This window comes from Talpa europaea (assembly GCF_964194135.1).
Source record: "Talpa europaea genome assembly, chromosome: 16".
NCBI lineage: Eukaryota > Metazoa > Chordata > Mammalia > Eulipotyphla > Talpidae > Talpa > Talpa europaea.
This window is the reverse complement of record NC_140084.1, coordinates 14,380,571-14,395,230: the sequence shown is the minus strand read 5'-3', so window position 1 is coordinate 14,395,230 and position 14,660 is coordinate 14,380,571. Positions and strand designations below refer to the sequence as shown.

The window sequence follows — 14,660 nt, the reverse complement described above, 5'->3', positions numbered from 1 at the left end:
ATATGGCAGCCACTGGGGCATTCAGCATGGCCAGGGGAGCATGTCCCTGCATCACAGGCCTCTGGATGAGAGGAAAGGCTCCCCGGTGGTTCTAATGCCTAAAAACAGTTTTGCAAACTCTTCGTGAATATGTCCACACCCCTTACCTGGAAGAAAATCATTTGAAACTGGCATGCCCATGGCGTTTTTTTTCTTTTTCCCATCTCAAGTGTTCCAAGACCTGTGGCCGAGGGGTGAGGAAACGGGAAGTCCTGTGCCAGCGTTCTGCCAGGGCCGGAAACCTCCCCGAGGGCCTGTGCTCCAGCTCTCCAAGACCAGAGGCACAGGAGGGCTGCGTCCTAGGCCGCTGCCCCAAAAACAACCGGCTGCAGTGGGTGGTGTCTTCGTGGAGTGAGGTGAGTCCTGGGTCCTGTGGGGGCGGACTCACGCCCACATGCTCTGAGCTTGTTTCTGTTCTGCACACACAGACCAGGACCTCCTTGTCACTCCTCTATCTCCTGACTCCACTCACCGAGTGCCTTACCCCGTAATGAGGCCTGGGCCATGGAGGTATAGCACCTCCATGGGAAAGTGGGTGCAGTGCTTGAGGGGTCCTCTGTGCCACACAGAGCTGGGTCTGCCCACCCCCCATCAGGAGGCATCCTGTCAGAGGAGACCTCCCAGGGAGCCTGAAGGATGAGTCAGGCAAAGGTGGGGAGTCAGATAAAGGCGGGGCTGGGCAAGGTTGCTCCAGAGGCCCAGCCCTGCACCAGGGAGAGAGGAGAGGCTGAGGACAGGACAGGACACAAAGTTCCTCAGGCACAGTCACGAGAGCCTCACGTGACAGAGTACAGCACTGACCCCATAAATGTTGGGGAGCTAGCTGAAATTCTAAATAAAGAGAACTGACAGACAAACCCAGAAGTGATGAGGGCACGCGCATGGATATGCCAGTGATGGAGATGAAAGATGAAACGTTTCAGGGAGGGAGAGATGCAGTATCTTTGAGGTAGCCCAAGAGGGCATTCACTACCTCAGAGACGAAGGGAAGGTGCTTCCTGGAAATCTGGCTTGGGAAATTCAGTTTAAGAGAAATGTTAAGTTTTAATGTGATATGTCATTCTGTCCACCTCACCCATTCTTTTCAAGATACACTGTAACCTAATGGCAAATGCTTGAGCTTGAAGATGTGTATCCCATTGGAAACTGGCTTGATGGTGCACTCTGTGTGTGACCTTGGGTTAGCCACTGACAGGGCTAAGACCTCACTTTCATGACTGTGCGATGAGCAACATCTGCCCCTGTAGATGTGAGATGAGCCTGTAGATGTGAGATATAGAGTGAGCTAGTCAGACCAGAAACCTACAGACATGACAAAGAAAGTTCTCCCTAGGGTACTCCTGTGAATTCTCACAGAGAAATCCAGAGGGGCTTCAGAGAAGAGGTGGCATTTGAAGACATTAAAGAGTGAGTAGGAACTTGTCAGGCTATGGCAGGAAAGAGCAGGAATGGAGCTTCTATAGGTAAATAACTGGTCACCCCATGTCTTCCTCAGCATCATCCTTCATTGCTTACCACTGTTACACTGACACCAGTGTCCTCTTCATTGAGACACACACACACACACACACACTCACACAAACACTCACTCACACAGTACTCATTAAAGCACTTAAAAACATGCTTTCTGCAGCAACCTCTGTCCTTTCTCTCCTCTGCCATAACACAGCATCAGGTCCTACCTCAGACAAGTGTGAGACAAGGTTAAAATAAAGGACAGTTACTTGTTCTATGGTGATTCTTCCCTCTAGGGTTGGCTGCCTCCAGCCCCCTTATCACTATCCCCTGTCTCTGTTCAGCCCAGTCTCCCCACTCCTCAGAGAGGTGTTTGGTAGAACTGGATGCACAAATGTTTAACCCCAAACCTGGACATCATAGAAACACCACACAGAGATCCTCACCTCTCCCTTTGCCTCTTGTCTTTCTTCATCTCACATGATGTGGTGTCTCTTGGCCCATGCTGGCCTCTTTTTATTTTAAAGATCTATTTTTATTTATACAAGAGCCAGGGTACAGGCCAGAGGCACAGGAGGGTGAGAGGATTCTCCAGAGACAGAGCAGGGAGCAGAATGGGCAGATTGACCGAAATACATTGCTGAGGGGAGCGGTGGGCCAGACAGAAGAGGTCTGCCGCGCCATGTGGGTATCTCCCTGGCCAGCCAGGAATTGAACCCGCACTGCAGAGGTGCTCATGAGGCCTGTGACTTTCGTAGAGTCTCTTGCATTCTCTGGCCTTTGGTTTCCTCTCCTGGAGAACAAGGGGCCTGGTTGCACATCTCTGGGCTGCTGGCACTGGGTGTGTGATTGACCAGTTATGATTCCATCCCATTTCACCTCCCTTGTGCATCCTTACATGGGAACATAGCTGCTCAGCAAACTGGACCCTGGAGCTCTGCAGGCTCACACCTCCTCTCTCGGCTCCTAGTGTTCCACGACCTGTGGCGTGGGCGTGAGGAAGAGGGACATGCAGTGCAGCGAGAAGGCCTTCCAGGGAAAGCTGATAACCTTCCCAGAGCGGAGATGCCGCAATATCAAGAAACCAAACCTGGCCTTGGAAGAGACCTGCAACCGAGGGGCCTGCCCAGCCCATCCAGTGTACAACATGGCAGCTGGATGGTATGCGTCACCATGGCAACAGGTGAGCACCTGCATATGGAGGTTTGTATTTGGGATAAATAGGAGGCAGTCCACCAGCTGCCATTACAGACCTGTCCCGACATAAAGAACAAGGCCTCCAGAGAGTCTGCCACATGTGGGGCCCAAGTGACCTTGAGAAGACTGATCTGTGAGCCTCTGCTTTTACAGCTAGGAAATGGAGATGATGGTATCTTAGTATTGTTGTTTTGTTGTTTTTGTTATTGTTGAAGATTTATTTTTTGATGCATACAAGAACTGGGGTGCAGGCCAGAGGTGTGGAGGGTGAGAGGACTCACCAGAGACAGAGTGAGGAGCCGAATGGGTGGATTGACTGAAATACACTGGTGAGGGGAGCAGCGGGTGAGGCAGGAGAGGTCTGCTGCACCATGTGGGTAACTCCCTAACCGGGGATCAAACTCATGCTGCAGTGGCTGCAGACAGCTTCATAGGTTGTATCTTAACCCCTTGCGCCACCAGGAAGGCCCTGTTTTGTTTTTTTTTTTAATTGATGCTAATGTTTCCTGTTATCAAACCACCACTGGAGTTTCCCTTACTCTCAAAATGCTCACATTCTTAACTATTTTGGTGCTTAGTCATGTTTCTGAGTAACAGAATAGCTACCATTTCTCAAAGGCTTGCTGGGCACTGTGCTAAGTTCTTTACCTGCATTCTCTATTCTCTTGCTCCATTCTCCTTGCAGCAACCTCCTAGTGGGTATTGTAGCTCCTGGTTCATGAAGCAAGCAGGTAGATCTGAGAACTTAGGCAGTTCAGCCAAGGACACCCAGCTTTTTGGCTCTTCAGAGGGTTGAGGCACCCTTGTTCTCAGAAGGCTTGACTGCAACTCTGGATTCCTAAGGACATAGTGTTTTCCTGGATTTAGCACCCCATCCCACTCTGAGCCCAGAAGAACCAACCCCATGTGACCAAAGCTGGGTTTTGGTCCTTGCAGCTCTCCAACCCACAGAGTGTGCACAGCTCTTCAAAGAACCCACAGGATTGAGAGGTGCTGGCCCCTCACACCATGAAACATGGGTAGGGATGCAAGCATAGGCAATTTCACATGTCTGCATGTGTGTACATGTACCTATAAACATATACAGTTGAACAATGCAGGGTTTGGGGCACTAACCCCTGCCACCCCACACACCATGCCATCAAAGATCCACGTGTAATTTCTGCGTCCCCAAAGTCTGTTGTTGACCAGAAGCCTTATCGAGAACATATACACTCGAATAACACATTTATATGTTGTTATTATATTCTGTATTGTTACATACTATAAAGTTAAAAAAAAAGTTGAGAAAATACATTCACGGGCCTGTGCTGCATTTATCAACACATGGTCTGTTTATAAGGAAATGCACATATAAATGGCCACGTGCAATTTAAACCCATGTTCAAAGGTCAGCTGCGTATGTGTGTGGCTCTACCTATTTCTATGGATTTCCTTTAATTATTGTCATTATTTTACTTAACAGATTTGGAAATTGTTACAACATCATTTACATCTGAGATCTGCAAATAATTGCCAGCTGGTCAGAGTTGCTCCTCTGTCTGTTTTCTGTAAATGAGATTTTATTAGAACACAGCCCTACTCACTCATTGATATATTGTCCATGGCTGTTTTAGTGCTACCAGGCAGAAGTAAGTAACAACAAAGACCACATGTCCCAGAAAGCTTACAGTGCTCTATAAAGGGCATGATAGTAACGTTGCCAGCCCCTGGTTTAAATCATATGATGACAACCAATCAGCTGTACTTGAAGGTGGGACTAATTCTAAAACTCATACCTTTTTCACCCCCAAATACCAGTCCAAATAGTGACGCTTGTCCAGGCTGCTGTCTTCATCTGTCTGCTATAAAATAAGAAAATTAAGGATAATGTAATTTTTTTAAAACAAAACACACCAACACAAGTCAATTTGAGGGCTTTTTCCAAGACAATATTTTCTTGTTGTTTTGTTGTTGCTGTTCTGAAATATCTTTATAGGAAATCTTCATATGTGTCTGGAAAAAAGGAGGATGTTGACAGTCCTTGTCATCTTTTCTTTTTTTCATTTGAGCTAGACGGGAAAATCCTTGATTTCTAGGCAGCCCCATACCCACCATGCTAACTCAGAATTTGCCAGGACACTGGGGCCATAGTTCTGGACTATAATCCCCACCAGAGGGGCATCTGCAGAGATTCTCTGGAATTCTTTAAACACTGTGATTAATTGCCTAGCTGTGTCTGCATTCGGCCCTGCATTATTCTTTTTTTTTTTAAGATTTATTTATTTATGTGTACAAGAGCTGGGGTACAAGCCAGAGGTGTGGGGGTGAGGGGGAGTGAGAGGATTCACCAGAGACAGAGTGGGGAACAGAACATGCAGACTGACTGAAATACACTGCTGAGGTGAGGGAGCAGCAGGTGAGTAGCTCCCTGGCTGGCCAGGGATTGAACTCGTGCTGCAGAGGCTGTGGAGAGCTTCACAGTGCTGTGCTTAACCCCTTGTACCACCTGGGAGGCCCCGGCCCTGCATTCTCATAGCAGCTTCTGCATTTTGGGGTGCTCTGTTCTTCAGGAGATACCCACTCTGGGGCAAGATAGATCATAGCTGTAGCATCTGCCTTCTCATCAGATCAAGTGGCTCCCACGAGCCCCCAGCACTGAGCATCCCTGCTTTATGGACAGACATCTGGCTGATCTCATGAAACCTGGGGATTGCTTCTGCTTGATGTCAGTGACATAGGAAGGACACCATCCCCCTGCATGCTCTGATACCTTCCTCTTTCCCACTACTGCAGTGCACAGTGACGTGTGGAGGAGGGGTCCAGACCCGACTGGTCCACTGTGTTCAGCACGGCCGACCTTCCTTGAGCTGCCTGCTCCGTCAGAAGCCTCCAGTGCTACGAGCCTGCAATACAAACTTCTGTCCAGCTCCTGAAAAGAGAGGTAAAGGGCCCCACACTCCCGTCACTTGTATAGTCTTCAGCAAAGTTTTCACCCTATGTGGGTGGCACCCGCCAGGGCCGGGCAGCGTGTCAGTTGTAGTTCACATCCCAGTGTACATGAGCAGTGCAACCAAGAGGTACACAGGCACAGCCCATTTTGCTTGCATGGGTATAAGGGAATATAATTCTGTGACAAGGCTTTCTAGCCATTATGCTTCCTTTGAAAGGGGGGCATGGTCCTCTTGCAAGTCCATTTGTTTAAAACTAAATTTTACTTGAATACAAAATGAAAAATTAACCAAGTGCACCTGAGGTTCTGCTAGGCAGTGGGAATGCAGGAGGGAACAAGAAGGGCCCCCAGGGAGCTTGCGTTTTAATGGAGGAGACAGATAAATTACAGCCCATTAGAGCACATAGGTATTAGTCTAGAATTATGCCTTAAATGTTTTCTCACTTTAAGCCAGTTCAAATGAAATGCAGTGAGCACTGACGGAAAAATGGGAAATTCAATTTTCACGAGTCCAATTTATCTTAAAGTAACCTGATACCAGGAAATATGCTTCAGCTAAATTGGATGTCCTTGCACTGATGTGCTGAAGAATCCTTTTTATCCAATCCCAGTTTTTCCTGACCATCCAGTCTCTTACTGCATGTTTTCCAATCTGTGGTGAATTCGGTTCAGGACTGTTTCCCTCTCTTGCTCTCCCCTGTCCCTCGCACTTCCTATCTCTAAGTTGTTTCGCTTTATCTGCATCTTACAGCCTTAGCCCCGCGCTCTAGGCATCAATTTTCTCTTCTCTGCTGTCTTTCCTATCTTATCTGAGTCTGAGACTTGCCAGGACTAGAGAACTAGTTCTACCACAGTTCCTCAGAGCCTGATCACTTCTAAGCAATGCTGGAATTCTGCAAGCCTGCAGCCTTTCTCTGCAGAATGCTAATCACACAGGGAAAGAAACACATTTCAAGCAAGTGGTCACATCTTCCAAACCATCTTGTCCTTTTTCACCATCACTGATTTCTCATCCTCCCGCTAGTAGTTTTGGATCCACACATGTCCAGACTCAGTCCAGAAGGCCACAAATGAAGTGCTGCCTACCTCGGTTCTTTCAGAAAAGGCCCAGGACAGTCATGAAAAGTGCTCCAATGGTCTGTTCTGCTTCCAGTAGATCATCACATCTCTTATGTGACCGACACAACTGAAATGTTAGAAAGGACTAGTGCTGATGTAAACTCACTATTTGAACCTGGCCTCAGCTAGGCTTCAAATCCAGATGTCCTGACTCCCAATATATTAAGCTCATTGCTCCCCAAAGTGTAGGACCTCCTGGGTCAGCAGCATCCTGTGGAGCCTTACTAGAAATCTCAGCCATCCCCAATCTTTTGAAGAGGGACCGGTTGTTTAACAAGATCCTCAAAGGATTCCTGATGAGCTACTTTAGTTTCCTAGGATACAAGGTGGGATCTCCGAGGCCATTTGGGAGAGGACCAGACAATAATCTCTGGCTGGATATGAGTCTTTTTGTAACATCCATTATCTGCCCACCTTTTAAAATTTTCCTAACAGTTACTTTACTATCCCTTAAAATCCTAATGTGTCATGGAAAGAAACACACCGAAGCATAAGGCAGGTGAGCCATAGGTTTTTGTTCTGCAGCCTCTCCCCTTGAAGAAAAGGCTAAGATCCTCATTCTAATCCACTAAATACCTGTTCTCACTTTAGAGGACCCATCCTGTGTCGACTTCTTTAGCTGGTGTCATCTTGTTCTTCAACACGGTGTCTGCAACCACAAGTTTTATGGCAAACAGTGCTGCAAGTCATGCACAAGGAAGAGCTGACCTTGAAGTTATCAGGGTCTTACCTTTTGACCTCTGGGGTGCCCAGCTGCCTCTCCCAATCACAGCTGAGAGCTGACACCCTCTGTGAGTGGCCGCCACATTGGATGAGGTGGCTCTACCGGACTCTGTTCCCCCAAGCACATGGTACTCGGAAGCACTTGAAAACGGGAAGCGATGACAAATCTGAGCACAAAACGAACAGAAACACAGGACTTTGCTTTGCACTGTTACATGCGAGAAGTGACGAATCCCACTGAGTTACATCAAACTTGAGTTTTGACAAAGTGAGAATCTGGGCGACTTGGGGACAGATCAAAGGCAAAGACACCGGGGTCACAGAAAGAGACTGGGAGTCTCTCCAACATGGAGAGAACACCCTGCCTACTTATTTGGAGCTCACCCCCCAGCCAGGAATTATGCAGAAGCCAAATGGTGCTCAAGATGATGCTTGCTGCTGGACTAGCAAGCTTCCTGTACGTTTATTTAGTGTGTATGTTTGTGTGTGTGTTGTTAATATTTTGTTTAAAGTATATTCTGCTTATAGAGTCTCCAAGACTAAAATTAACAACTTGAAAAGTGTTCCAAGAAATAGCCTGAAACAGAACCATATGGCCTAGTTACAATTTCCACTTAATTGGAAAAAAAAAAACCTAGACAACTCTCATAAAAAGGCAAATATTGATGTCCTGCAAATGATTCAATCTCATAACTTTTGGTGCTAGCTGAGTAAGAACAAGGGGCTTTGAATCTGTTCTTTGAGAATCAGAGCTGGTAAGATGTTCATTTCTGATTAAAAAATCTAGGAAGAGCTAAATAACAAAACAGCAGTATTTTTGAGGGAGAGAAGCCCATTTATAATGCTCCCCACATATTATCAGAGCTGCTTGGAAAATTAAAGGCCACTTGTGGCTTTTTTTTTCCTCCTACCAACTGACATGTTTAAATTTGCCCTAGGATTTAGTTAAAGAGAAAAAAGTCATAGCAGCAATAGAAAAATCCATCTGTTGTCTTGCTACGTTAATATTAACAAATCATAATATGCCAAGACCCTTTCATGAATATGAGTATTTTATAATCTTTCAGATGGTATTTTCAGTCTTCACAAGCCAGCTGTTGTTAGGCACTAATGAGCTTAAAATTGTTCTCAATTGGAAAAACACCACACTCTTCCACCAAAACCAAAGTAACTTACAAGACTGTGTCCTTCTGTAATTTTTTGAGATGTGGTTATAAAGGGCATATTTATATAATTCTACTCAATTCCTCAATTTCTTTGATGAATGTAACCCAATTTTATTACTTTTTAAAAGTCTCCATTCAAACAGGGATTTGCCAGCTCAGCATAACCAACTAGACAGTGGTTTGTTAAATTTAGAGCATCCTTTGTTCCCATTCTAATTAAAATCATGCATTCTCAAAACTGAGAGACATGATGATTAGAATACTCTCTCAGTCCACTTGGCTTTGCCTAGTGTAGCGGCCATTTTATCTTCAGAAAAACAGTGGTTCCACGTCACCACCCCTTGCCCTCTGAAGAATAGCAACTTATTTGTTTCTTTATATAATTATCATTTTATTATTTTATGGAAAAATTAATTTATTAATAGCCTGTTCTTATGTGTTCTCACTTGCTTCTCTGGGTAAGTGATATTAATTCTGAGGGAAAATGTTGAATAAAACCATGGGTTATAGAGAAACATCAAAATATATGTGTAATATTTAATTATTTTATAAGTTTTAAAATAAAGTGTTCTGTTTATCTTTGGACCTTGTTACATTCTTGAATAAATTGAAAATCAGATATTTCCATGGTGATGCAAATTGGTTTAAAATCTCAGAATGATTTCTCAATGAAAAATTAAGTAAAAGTTGGGGGGAGGGAGAAGAAAAGATAGTAATGATTTTTCTTGTTTGTATATAAGAAAATAAGGAGCTATCAAATTCTAGGATGAAACAGATGACCCTTAATGTTTGAAGGAGATATTATTTTGTTCTACTCTCATGGTCCTATAAAACATTTATTTAAGGATACCATTTAGTTAGAAAAACCTCTATGTTATTGGGTTTTCTTCTTTCTATTTGAAAGACACGCTAGCAAATTTTTTTCAATATTTATTTATTTTTGCATAGAAGAATGGGGGTGTAGCCCAGAGATGCTGGGGGTGAGAAGATTTGCGAGACAGAGTGGGGAGCAGAACAGGCGAATCTACTGAAATACACTGCTGAGGGGAGCATCAGGCGAGAGGGAGAAGTCTGTTGCACCATATATGAACTCAGGCCTTCATGATGATAATGCTGAGACCTAACCCCTGTCCCACTAGGGAGACCCCCATTCTAGCAACTCTTTTAGTAGAAAGAAAAGAGCAAAGGAAAAGGGAGGGAGGATAAAGAAGAAAGAAAAATCTAATAAAAGATAGTTGTTTTCTAATCAGACCAGTGACGTATAATCACTGAGCAGAGTGAGTCCAACTGACCTGAATAAACAGTATTTTCCCCTGCATATGTGATTAGTACAAACACACAATTACATGCACACATACATAATCACCACATATATGGATCGTTTATGCATGGTTATCTTTAATATATACTTCAGAGATTTTTTTATATGATTCATTAATCGTTGGCGAATACAAAAAAAAGAAATTATGACTAAGAATGGAAAATGGATTAAGTGATAGAAAAGAGAAAGTATCATTATACCTTCTGGTAATATTATTACAACCAACTATGTATTAGTATTGTATGGATGACAGGTACCAAGCTTACCCTTCATATATGCTATCTCACTTAATCCTCCCGATATCTCAATTAGAAAGATTCTATCATCTTCCTCTTGAAGATGAAAACTCAGATTCAAAAATATCACATATTTGGCCCAAGCACACATAGTCACTGATGGTGTCAGGGCTGAAACCCAGGTCCATGGGACTTAAACAGGTGGTTCTGTCATCATGCTTCATGACCCTCAGACACCTAAGAAAGGAAGAGAAGGACATTTAGGCTTTAGAACTCTTCTTATGGCTCTTGAGATGCATGTGAAAGAGATAGGACAATAAATGATTTAAGAATGGAGAATTATAGGCAGAGCTCGGATGATTTAAGATGGGGATTTGGGGATGGGAGGTAATAAATTCCCACTTAGCCTTTTCAATGAAAGATACTTAAGGGCCTGTTGTATAACTAGGGTGTTCATTCTCAAATAAATGCTTCTCTCTAGGATGAGAGTGTTTCCTGGGCAATAGGACCAGAGTATAGCCTACAACACCAAGTCCGTGACGATGGAGAGAGAGAGCAAGCAAGAGAAAATGAGGAACAGTGAGGAAAATGAGGAAAAGTGAGTGCTCTTGTCATGGATTCTATACACTAATTGCAGGGAAGGATGGTCTCGTTGCACCTTGTATCATGCAAGAAATGCCTTAGGGAACTAATAGCATAGAATCTATTGTAGCCATGTGTTGCTTAACAACACTCAGTCAACAACGGGATATGCTGTACAGCATGGGTGTGTAGTGGGTTGCACCATCTACATTGTGTATTACACTCTGACCTTCACACATCGAAAATGGCTACCGACACATTTCTCAAACATAGCCCCAACCTTCAGTGATCCATGATTGCACTGCCGAGTACAATATAGAAAAGGACTCTGACTTATGTTCTCTGTGGGTTAATTTTAGAAATGGTAAGCATGGTACATGGATTCTGTGCTCTGTTGGCCTTACCTTGAACACCTCTATGGTCTCTAGTAATGCTGAGGATCTTAACATTTGAAGTGACATTCATCAGTCACTCATAGGTCTGGGCAATTGCATCTTCCTCCTCTAAAGAGAAGGGAGAAGTGATTTGTTCTGCCATCCGTTTACTAACACCCTGACTTCCCCATACGAACATAATAGCACTTCTAGATTGTTTATTTTTCATTTGCTACATTTTAAAAGGACAGGTTTATTAGGAAAAGGAGAATGAAAAAGAGAGGCCCCTGTGTAGTCTCAGGTGGGCAGGAGAGCTGCTGCTGCTGCTGTTGCTTTGTAAAGGGAAAGCTTTTGTGAAAAGAACCATCTGCATAATCACGGGCAGGCAGGAGAGCTCACTCCTAAAGTTTTAATTCATCTTTTTTTTTAAAGATTGATTTATTTATACAATAACTGGGTACAGGCCAGAAGCATGGAGGGTGAGAGGATTCACCAGAGACAGAGCAGGGAGCAGAACAGGCAGATGGACCGAAAACACTGCAGTGGGTGAGACAGGAGAGGTCTGCCATGTGGGTATCTCCCTAGCTGGCTGGAAATTCAACCCATGCTGCAGATGCTGAAGACAGCTTCACAGAGCTGCACTCAACCCACTGCACCACCAGGGAGGCCCTTAATTCATTTTTTTAAGTAAAAAAATTGCTTGATCTACAATGATTTAAAAAACAAACTTCCATGAATTCCTTTAAGTGGGAAATGTCATTATTTGCCATAAAGAAAAGGTAGCCATAAAATAAAAGGCAGCCATAAAAATGAGTCAAATATTAACATTTAAATTATTTTAAACCCTAATATCTTTATTTAAAATCAAAATCACTAAAAGTAGCAAGTGCACTTACAAGATTTCAGATTTATAAACAGATGTGAAAATTGAAAAGTTACAGTAATAGGAGAAAGAGCTAAATCTTTTGGTTCAAAAATAAGATTCACTTGTGGTGACATTTGAGCAATCTCCCCACTCATCAGACATAGCTTTTTGTCATAATCCAGTACAGGATTCATCTTCTCAATCCATACTGCCTCTACTGGTTCCATCAGAACCTATTTCCTATCTGATGTCTTTTATGCAAAGGTGAAGATAGGGCAAAATGTAATAATGACAATGTAGCCAAAGTTTAATAACATTTCTAAATTTTACAAAGAAATTCCTAAATTTAATTTTACCACAAAAAGGAAAAGGCACCTTTATGTTTGCAATCTTTCCCAGTGTTCCTAAACTCATACAGAACATGTTTGAAAAATATTACAGGTAAAAAATATAATTGCCTTGGAAGACACAATTTTCGTTTAGATTATCTGATTCTGTACAGTATTGGCTTCAAACAAATCAACTACGCGTGTGCTAAGTCAAATTAGAAAAAGACCACATTCATATATGGTTTCTATGATATGGAGTTCCTCTCCCCCATGAGAAAAACTTTCATGTTGCTATAAGCAACATGAAAGTATTGTCACACCCTCTGCACTGAGGGTGATCATGATCTCACAAAGTACCGTTTTTAAAAGCAACTTACCCATTCCATTTCCAAAAGTCTGGTACCTGGGAACAGGGCTATTGTTTTGCACTGAGCCATGAATTAAGGAGGATGTAGAAGATTGCAAAGCTATAAATATACTGAAAACCACTGGATCATACAGTTTTAAGTGGGTGGATGTTGCACATCTATTATATGGAAGGTGTATACTTTGCATTTTTCTTGTATCGATCTGAATTTCTGTAGTTATCTGTGTTTTTAAATATGTTGAGTAAGTCCTAGCTCTCCTAATCTCACACATGATCCAAGGCTCACAGACATTTCCTCAGGTAATATTAGATCAATGCAGATGCTTAATTACGTCCACGTAATGTATACGCTGAGTTCCCCTAAAAATCCCTCTGGTCAGTGAAATAGTCACTTCACTTCTTTGAGCCTTAATATTTCATCTAGGGTAAGGCATTTAATTTCTTATTCAACAAAAGTTAGCACCACTTGTCCTGGACAGAGTGAGTAGAAATGGACAGCACTCTGCCCTCGTTGTGATTCATGGGTAACGATAGTCATTAACCAAGGTACCTCATAGACCAAATGACAACAATGAGAAAGGCTAAGCAGAAAAGGTGTATAGTGGTAATGGACACTACATAGTACCCTATACAGATGTGCCTGTAACCCAGGCTCATTTTCTTACACAGAGTCTGCCAGGTGATTTACTCACAAAGCCAGTATTTCTTGTTCCCAGGCCATGCTCTCCCAGGCCTGCTCTCCCACGCAGGCATGCTCCCACTTGCCTGCATGCACAGAAAATCACAAGTACCTGGAAATTTACTCTGACCCTCAACCTCCACCCCTGAGCAGTCCCTCAACCCAAATGCCATTCACTCGTTAATGACTAATCTAGGCAGAGGGCACTATAGTAACTTGAATTGCTTGCATTTTAACTAGAAGGGAGTGCCTGGCCCCCAATAATACCCCAAAATGATAACTATACACAGTGGGAAGGGGTCACAGTGGACTATGGTGGAGGATAAGGCGTGTTTTGGGGGTGGTGTAACAACACCGAAAGAGGGAGAGCTTATAACTCTAAATCACAAACAACGTTGTAAACCAATGTTACCTCAATTTAAAAAAATGCTACTCACCAAAAAAAAAAAAAACAATAATAGTAAAATGGTAACTATATAAGAATTATATATATATATGTATTTGTGTTTTTAAAGTTTTTTTTAATCTTACAAGAAGAAGAATTTATCATAATGTATGAAAATGATCTGAAATTTTGGGTCCAGAAATAAAATTTTTAATTGGAGCTTGGGGCAAGAGGCAGGGGAGAAAAAGCATGACAATCAAGGAAAAGAAAATTGAACAGAGGCAGCCCAGATGCTTCCGGAACAGCCAAAGAGATGTGAATAGGCCAACGAATATGATTTTGAAGCTTTTCAGGAAAGAACTTGATAAGCAGGTTCATGGGCAGCCAACATTTCTTGAGGGGCTGAATCACATGACCTGGGGTGCCAGCCTCCTGGCAAGGTGTGTGCTGAGGTCTTCAAAGGACCCAAGGTTGGCAGCCTGGGAACAGCCGGCCGCCAAGCTCCTCCTTTTCCCAGAGTGGGAGGAAATTGGTTCCTGTGTGACTATTAATTAAATCCTGACTGGGTGGGCACTTTTAACATCTTTTCCAGTGGCTGTCTTATTGCAGAGGCATAACTGAACTGCAGCCAGCTTCAGTCAGGGAACAGGAAGCAACCTTTGGCTGGGACCAAGGCACTTGTTCTCCATCCAAATTTACTCACCCAGGTAGAGAGCCGAGTTGGAGGTCAGCCTGTGATTTTCAATGGCTCAATTGTTCCCACCCATGGCCCCTGTGTAAAGTACGGAAGACATGAAATAGGATTTGGGGGAGATTAATGTGCTGCTTCACCATACTGTCTATCTGGAAGGCACACTCTGGGTATTGTCTGCTAGTACAAAGAGTCTTTCA

General features: G+C 43.3%; 1 protein-coding gene across 3 annotated transcripts in view; it reads left to right on the top strand.

Moving 5' to 3' along the window:
• Window positions 1–7,449, top strand: part of ADAMTS18 (ADAM metallopeptidase with thrombospondin type 1 motif 18) — a gene marked incomplete at both ends in the record, with an annotated part of 145,892 nt that extends 138,443 nt beyond the window's left edge. For all 3 annotated transcript variants that reach the window (XM_084257233.1, XM_084257232.1, XM_084257234.1), the window contains 4 exons: window positions 210–395; window positions 2,465–2,677; window positions 5,467–5,614; window positions 7,334–7,449. In XM_084257233.1, coding sequence (XP_084113359.1) covers window positions 210–395; window positions 2,465–2,677; window positions 5,467–5,614; window positions 7,334–7,449 — 663 coding nt within the window. The remainder of the gene's footprint in view (window positions 1–209; window positions 396–2,464; window positions 2,678–5,466; window positions 5,615–7,333) is intronic.
• Window positions 7,450–14,660: the final 7,211 nt, after the last annotated feature.